At 40.4% G+C, this 8,847-nt stretch overlaps 1 protein-coding gene across 1 annotated transcript in view; it reads right to left on the bottom strand.

The window, feature by feature from the left end:
- Positions 1–8,643, bottom strand: part of LOC311140841 (NACHT, LRR and PYD domains-containing protein 3-like) — a gene marked incomplete at its 5' end in the record, with an annotated part of 14,687 nt that extends 6,044 nt beyond the window's left edge. Inside the window, 3 exons of the mRNA XM_084176105.1 lie at positions 705–877; positions 6,428–6,602; positions 6,851–8,643. Coding sequence (XP_084032231.1) covers positions 705–877; positions 6,428–6,602; positions 6,851–8,643 — 2,141 coding nt within the window. The remainder of the gene's footprint in view (positions 1–704; positions 878–6,427; positions 6,603–6,850) is intronic.
- Between the last annotated feature and the right edge of the window lie 204 nt (positions 8,644–8,847).

The raw sequence follows: 8,847 nt of genomic DNA, 5'->3' as shown, positions 1-8,847 counted from the left end.
AGTTTGACAGTGAAGCTAACATTTTAAATGTGGCTCTATACTGCAGCATTTTGGATTTGAGATCAAATTTTTCATACGAAGTGACATTATATAATGTCACGTTTTATTTGAGGATATTTTAATACATATCTGTTTCACCGTTTAGAAATGAAAGCACTTTATGTATCTAGTCCCCCTATTTGAAGAAGTCATAAGTATTCTGACCAATTCACTTATAGTGTATTAAAGTAGTCAAAAGTTTAGTATTTGGTCCCAAACTCATTGGTTGCATTTGCAGTTTGTTTTGGTTGTGTTTTGGGTTATGTTTTGACCTAAAGTAACTGAATGGTGGATGATGACTGGATTAATTTTCTGTCTAAGTGAGAAGACAACATGTTTCTAAACACTACTAAATTTATCCTAATGATGCCATGATTAATAAAAATAATGAATGAATCATGACTAATAATGAATGAGAAAGTTACAGAGGTTACAACAAAACATGCTAACCTCTCACCATTAACATCAAATAAAAGGTGAAATTCTGTACTGTTGCCTAATATGAAACATTATATCTCAAATCCAAATTGCTGGAGCATAGCACCAAATTTAAAACTGTAAGATTCACTGTCCAAACACATATGGTGTGGACTATGTGTGCCTGGTAAACACATGTGGATCTGGTGAACAGTTATCACTTGTTGACCAACTACAGGAATACTGACCTCAGAGTCTCCAGTTTACAGTGGGGATTTCCCAGTCCAGCAGAGAGCAGCTTCACTCCTGAATCCTTCAGGTCATTGTTACTCAGATCCAGCTCTCTCAGGTGTGAGGGGTTTGACTTCAGAGCTGAGACCAGAGAAGCACAGCCTTCCTCTGTGACTAGACAGCCTGACAGCCTGCAAAGAGTCAAATCATATTAAAACCACACTGCTATTCTTTGGTGGTGAAAATAGTGGTGGTATATTTTTTCAACATATTCAGATATATCAGTGTCCTGAAACCTGCCATATCTATTAATAAATTAATGACTGTTTCATTATTAGAAATGATCATATATTGATTGTAGAGAGAAACATGTATAGGACAAATATTTGAGTAGACTGACCAGAGCAGTTTAAAAAGCAGTATCAGTCAAAAGACAGACAGTGAGGTATCAGATTTAGATTGTATTGAGTATACAGTCCACACCATATCTATTTTGACAAAGATAACATTTTAAATGTGGCTCTATACTCCAGCATTTTGGAATTGAGATCAATTGTTTCATATGAGGTGACAGTATATAATGTCACCTTTTATTTTAGGGTATTTTAATACATATCTGTTTCACCATTTAGAAATGAATCACTTTAGGTATCTAGTCCCCCTATTTGAAGAAGTCAGAAGTATTCTGACCAATTCACTTATAGTGTATTAAAGTAGTCAAAAGTTGAGTATTTGGTCCCAAACTCGTTGGTTGCATTTGCAGTTTGTTTTGGTTGTGTTTTGGGTTATGTTTTGCCAGATAGTAACTGAATGGTGGATGATGACTGGAGTAATTTTCTGTCTAAGTGAGTAGATAACATGTTTCTAAACACTAATAAATGAATCCTAATGATGCAATGATTAAGAAAAATAATGAATGAATCATGAATAATAATGAGTGAGAGAGTTACAGAGGATACAACAAAACATGCTAACCTCTCACCATTAACATCAAATAAAAGGTGACATTCTGTACTGTTGCCTAACATGAAACATAATATCTCAAATCTAAAATGCTGGAGCATAGCACCAAATGTAAAACTGTAAGCTTCACTGTCCAAACACATATGGTGTGGACTATGTGTGCCTGGTAAACACATGTGGATCTGGTGAACAGTTATCACTTGTTGGCCAACTACAGGAATACTGACCTCAGAGTCTCCAGTTTACAGTGGGGATTACCCAGTCCAGCAGAGAGCAGCTTCACTCCTGAATCCTTCAGGTCATTGTTACTCAGATCAAGCTCTCTCAGGTGTAAGGGGTTTGACTTCAGAGCTGAGACCAGAGAAGCACAGCCTTCCTCTGTGACTAGACAGCCTGACAGCCTGCAAAGAGTCAAATCATGTTAAAACCACACTGCTATTCTTTGGTGGTGAAAATAGTGGCAGTATATTTTTTCAACATATTCAGATATATCAGTGTCCTGAAACCTGCCATATCTATTAATAAATTAATGAATGTTTCATTATTAGAAATGATCATATATTGATTGTAGAGAGAAACATGTATAGTACGAATATTTGAGTAAACTGACCAGAGCAGTTTAAAAAGCAGTATCAGTCAAAAGACAGACAGTGAGTATCATATTTAGATTGTATTGAGTATACAGTCCACACCATATCTATTTTGACAAAGATAACATTTTAAATGTGGCTCTATACTCCAGCATTTTGGATTTGAGATCAAATGTTTCATATGAGGTGACAGTATATAATGTCACCTTTTATTTTAGGGTATTTTCATATATATCTGTTTCACCATTTAGAAATGAAAGCACTTTATGTATCTAGTCCCCCACTTTTGAAGAAGTCATAAGTATTCTGACCATTTCACTTATAGTGTATTAAAGTAGTCAAAAGTTGAGTATTTGGTTGTAAACTCATTGGTTGCTTTTGCAGTTTGTTTTGGTTGTGTTTTGGGTTATGTTTTGCCCGATAGTAACTGAATGGTGGATGATGACTGGAGTAATTTTAATAATGAGTGAGAGAGTTACAGAGGATACAACAAAACATGCTAACCTCTCACCATTAACATCAAATAAAAGGTGACATTACATACTGTTGCCTAATATGAAACATTTTATCTCAAATCCAAAATGATGGAGCATAGCACCAAATGTAAAACTGTAAGCTTCACTGTACAAACACATATGGTGTGGACTATGTGTTCCTGGTAAACACATGTGGATCTGGTGAACAGTTATATCTTGTTGACCAACTACAGGAATACTTACCTCAGAGTCTCCAGTTTACAATGGGGATTCCCCAGGACAGCAGAGAGCAGCTTCACTCCTGAATCATTCAGGTCATTGTTACTCAGATCCAGCTCTCTCAGGTGTGAGGGGTTTGACTTCAGAGCTGAGACCAGAGAAGCACAGCCTTCCTCTGTGACTAGACAGCCTGACAGCCTGCAAGAGTCAAATCATATTAAAACCACACTGCTATTCTTTGGTGGTGAAAATATATTTTAAAAACATTTTCAGATACATCAGAGTCCTGAAACCTGCCATATCTATTCATATATGTATATATACACTATCAGTCATAAGTTTGAACACACCTACTCATTCAAATTAGTAAAAAAAAACATTGTAGAATAATAGTGAAGACATTAAAACTAAGTGCCCTCAAAGCTCATCACTAAGCTAAGGATCCTGGGACTAAACACCTCCCTCTGCAACTGGATCCTGGACTTCCTGACGGGCCGCCCCCAGGTGGTAAGGGTAGGTAACAACACATCTGCCACACTGATCCTCAACACGGGGGCCCCTCAGGGGTGCGTGCTCAGTCCCCTCCTGTACTCTCTGTTCACCCATGACTGCATGGCCAGGCACGACTCCAACACCATCATTAAGTTTGCCGACGACACAACAGTGGTAGGCCTGATCACCGACAACGATGAGACAGCCTATAGGGAGGAGGTCAGAGATCTGGCCGTGTGGTGCCAGGACAACAACCTCTCCCTCAACGTGACCAAGACAAAGGAGATGATTGTGGACTACAGGAAAAAAAAGAGGACTGAGCACGCCCCCATTCTCATCGACGGGGCTGTAGTGGAACAGGTTGAGAGCTTCAAGTTCCTTGGTGTCCACATCACCAACGAACTATCATGGTCCAAACACACCAAGACAGTCGTGAAGAGGGCACGACAAAGCCTATTCCCCCTCAGGAGACTAAAAAGATTTGGCATGGGTCCTCAGATCCTCAAAAAATTCTACAGCTGCACCATCGAGAGCATCCTGACTGGTTGCATCACCGCCTGGTATGGCAACTGCTTGGCCTCTGACCGCAAGGCACTACAGAGGGTAGTGCGTACGGCCCAGTACATCACTGGGGCAAAGCTCCCTGCCATCCAGGACCTCTATACCAGGCGGTGTCAGAGGAAGGCCCTCAAAATTGTCAAAGACTCCAGTCACCCTAGTCATAGACTGTTCTCTCTGCTACCGCACGGCAAGCGGTACCGGAGTGCCAAGTCTAGGTCCAAAAGACTTCTCAACAGCTTCTACCCCCAAGCCATAAGACTCCTGAACAGCTAATCATGGCTACCCGGACTATTTGCACTGCCCCCCCACCCCATCCTTTTTACGCTGCTGCTACTCTGTTAAGTATTTATGCATAGTCACTTTAACTCTACCCACATGTACATATTACCTCAACTAGCCGGTGCCCCCGCACATTGACTATGCAACGGTACCCCCCTGTATATATAGCCTCCCTACTGTCACTTTATTCTATTGTATATATAGCCTCCCTACTGTCACTTTATTTTTTACTTCTGCTCTTTTTTTTCTCAACACTTTTTTGTTGTTGTTTTATTCTTACTTTTTTTGTTTAAAATAAATGCACTGTTGGTTAAGGGCTGTAAGTAAGCATTTCACTGTAATGTCTGCACCTGTTGTATTCGGCGCATGTGACCAATAAAATTTGATTTGATTTGATTTGATTTGATTTGAAATAACACATATGGAATCATGTAGTAACCAAAGAAGTGTTAAACAAATTAAAATATATGTTAAATTTGAGATTCTTCAAATAGCCACCCTTTGCCTTGATGACAGCTTTGCACACTCTTGGCATTCTCTCAACCAGCTTCATGAGGTATTCACCTGGAATGCATTTCAATTAACAGGTGTGCCTTCTTAAAAGTTAATTTGTGGAATTTCTTTCCTTGTTGATGCGTTTCAGCCAATCAGTTGTGTTGTGACAAGGTAGGGTTGGTATACAGAAGATAACCCTATTTGGTAAAAGACCAAGTCCATATTATGGCAAGAACAGCTCAAATAAGCAAAGAGAAACGACAGTCCATCATTACTTTAAGACATGACGGTCAGTCAATACGGAACATTTCAAGAACTGTTAAAGTTTCTTCAAGTGCAGTCGCAAAAACCATCAAGCGCTTTGATGAAACTGGCTCTCATGAGGACCGCCACAGGAATGGAAGACCCAGAGTTACCTCTGCTGCAGAGGATAAGTTCATTAGAGTTACCAGCCTCAGAAATTACAGCCCAAATAAATGCTTCACAGAGTTCAAGTCACAGACACATCTCAACATCAACTGTTCAGAGGGGACTGTGTGAATCAGGCCTTCATGGTCGAATTGCTGTAAAGAAACCACTACTAAAGGACACCAATAAGAAGAAGAGACCTGCTTGAGCCAAGAAACATGAGCAATGGACAATACACCTGTGAACATTTGTCCTTTGGTCTAGAGTCCAAATTTGAGATTGTTGGTTCCAACCGCTGTCTCTTTGTGAGAAGCGGTGTGGGTGAACGGATGATCTCCGCATGTGTAGTTCCCACCGTAAAGCATGGAGGAGGAGGTGTTATGGTGTGGGGGTGCTTTGGTGGTGACACTGTCTGTGATTTATTTAGAATTTAACCACACTTAACCAGCATGGCTACCACAGCATTCTGCAGCGTCACGCCATCCCATCTGGTTTAAGCTTAGTGGGACTATCATTTGTTTTTTAACAGGACAATGACTCAACAAACCTCTATTTGACCAAGAAGGAGAGTGATTGAGTGCTGCATCAGATGACCTGGCCTCAACAATCACCCAACCTCAACCAATTGAGATGGTTTGGGATGAGTTGGATCACAGAGTGAAGGAAAAGCAGCCAACAAGTGCTCAGCATATGTGGGAACTCCTTCAAGACTGTTGGAAAAGCATTCCAGGTGAAGCTGGTTGAGAAAATGCCAAGAGTGTGCAAAGCTGTCATCAAGGCAAAGGGTGGCTATTTGAAGATTTTCAAATATAACATATATTTTGATTTGTTTAACACTTTTTTGGTTACTACATGATTCCATATGTGTTATTTCATAGTTTTGATGTCTTCACTATTATTCTACAATGTAAAACATTTTAAAAATAAAGAAAAACCCTTGAATGAGTAGGTGTGTCCAAACTTTTGACTGGTACTGTATATAAATGAATGAATGTATCATTATTAACAGTAGATAACATGTTTCTAAACACTACTCAATTAATCATTGTGTGTGTGTGTGTGTGTGTGTCCAGTGTGTGTGTGTCCAGTGTGTGTTTGTGTGTGTGTCCAGTGTGTGTGTGTGTGTTGTCCAATGAGTGTGTGTCCAGGTTGTGTGTCTAGTGTGTGTGTGTGTTCAGTGTGTGTGTGTATAGTATGTGTGTCCTGTGTGTGTGTGTCCAGTGTATGTGTGCTCATTGAGTGATACAGGAATACTGACCTCAGAGTCTCCAGTTTACAGTGGGGATTCCCCAGTCCAGCAGAGAGCAGCTTCACTCCTGAATCCTTCAGGTCATTGTTACTCAGATCCAGCTCTCTCAGGTGTGAGGGGTTTGACTTCAGAGCTGAAACCAGAGAAACACAGCCTTCCTCTGAGACTCCACAGCCTGACAGCCTGCAAAGAGATCATCATGATTTCACAAAAACACTGTTAATTTAACAGAGCAGCATTTGCTTTAGTCTCTCAAACAACATATAGATTAATATTCTGTCTCCTAGAATTGTATGGTCATATTGTTATACTAATGTGAACATCAATGCAGTGATTCAATATGTTTTTCAATATAGTATTATAGACATACTATAATATATATATTTCTCTAAACTGATGATTAGTACTTAAATATACTTTTATTTACTCACAGAGCAGCTCTGGAGGCTTTGACCACTGGCAGCAGCCTCAGAAGACCTCCCTCTGATCTGGAGTATTCCTTCAGGTCAAACACATCCAGCTCCTTTTCTGAAGTCAGCAGCACAAAGACCAGAGCTGACCACTGTGCAGGTAACAGTTTGGCTTCTGAGAGACTTCCTGATCTCAGGTAGCTTTGGATCTCCTCCACTAGAGAATGGTCTTTCAGTTCATTCAGACAGTGGAACAGATTGATGCACCTCTCTGGAGAGGGATTCTCCCTGATCTTCTCCTTGATGTACTTGACTGTTTCTTCATGGCTCTGTGAGCTGCTTCTCGTCTTTGTCAGTAGACCTCGTAAGTACTTCTTATTGGACTCCAGTGAGAGGCCCAGAAGGAAGCGGAGGAACAGGTCCAGGTTTCCCGTCTCACTTTGTAAGGCTTTATCCACAGCACTCTTGTAGAAAGTAACTTCAGGCTTGTCTCTGAACAGTGCAAAAAAGTTCTTGGTTGATTGAGGTTTTGCCATTAGATTCTCATTGTTGTTGATGAATGAGAGGAACACATATACAGCAGCGAGAAACTCCTGAATGCTCAGATGCACGAAGCAGTACACCTTGTCCTGGTACAGCCCACATTCCTCTTTAAAGAGCTGTGTGCACAATCCTGAGTACACTGAGGCTTCATTGACATCAATGCCAGCCTCTTTCAGGTCTTCTTCATAGAAAATCAGATTGCCATTCACAAGCTGTTGAAAAGCCAGTTTTCCTAGTGACAGAATGCTCTCTTTATTCCAGTGTGGACCTGTCTCTTCTTTCCCAAGATACTTTTCATTCTTCTGTTTGGTATGAAACTCCACAAGGTGTGTGTACATCTCAGTCAGAGTCTTGGGCATCTCTTCTGTCTTGTCTGTACTCAACATGTGTTCAAGGACTGTTGCAGAAATCCAACAGAAGACTGGAATGTGGCACATGATGTGGAGGCTCCTTGATGTCTTTATGTGTGAGATGATTCTTCTGGCCAGGTCCTCATCACTGAATCTCTTCCTGAAGTACTCCTCCTTCTGTGGGTCATTGAACCCTCGTACCTCTGTCACCTGGTCAACACACACTGAAGGGATCTGATTGGCTGCTGCAGGTCGGGTAGTTATCCAGAGGAGAGCAGAGGGAAGCAGATTTCCCTTGATGAGATTTGTCAGCAGAACATCCACTGAGGTTGACTTTGTGACGTCACAGCATATCTTGTTCTTCTTGAAGTCTAGGGGCAGTCGGCACTCATCCAGACCATCAAAGATGAACAGAACTTTGTACTTGTCGTAGTTGGAGATTCTTGATTCTTTGGTTTCCATTGAGAAGTGATTGAGAAGTTCAATGAAAGTCTGTTTTTTCTTTTTCATCGAATGTAGCTCCCGAAAAGGGAATGAAAATACAAATTGGACATCCTGATTTGCTTTTCCTTCAGCCCAGTCCAGAATGAACTTCTGCACAGAGACTGTTTTTCCAATGCCAGCGACTCCCTTTGTCAGCACAGTTCTGATATGTTTGTCTTGTCCAGTTAAGGGTTTGAAGATGTCGTTACATTTGATTGCAGTCTCTGGTCTTGCTTGTTTCCTGGTTGTTGTCTCAATCTGTCTCAGCTCATGTTCATTATTGACCTCTCCTGTTCCACCCTCTGTGATGTAGAGCTCTGTGTAGATCTTATTGAGAAGTGTTTGGTTTCCTTGTTTAGCGATCCCCTCAAATACACATTGAAACTTCTTCTTTAGATTAGATTTGAGTTCACGTTGGCAAATCACAAGCTCATCTGAATGAAGAAATAACACAGAGGATATTAATATTACGTCTGTTTTAATGCCTACAGCATTGTGGGACTGTTATAAAATTTTTAATTATAATAATTTCTTCGCTTAACTGACTGTATAAATGTGTAAATGTTTTCATAATGCATTACAGACTGGTATGACTGATTATATTATTATTGGTATTATCTCTCTCTCTCTCTCTCTCTCTCT

Source organism: Coregonus lavaretus, assembly GCF_964263955.1.
Source record: "Coregonus lavaretus genome assembly, chromosome: 2".
NCBI lineage: Eukaryota > Metazoa > Chordata > Actinopteri > Salmoniformes > Salmonidae > Coregonus > Coregonus lavaretus.
The sequence above is the reverse complement of the archived record's forward strand: the minus strand, read 5'-3'. Positions and strand labels throughout refer to the sequence as shown.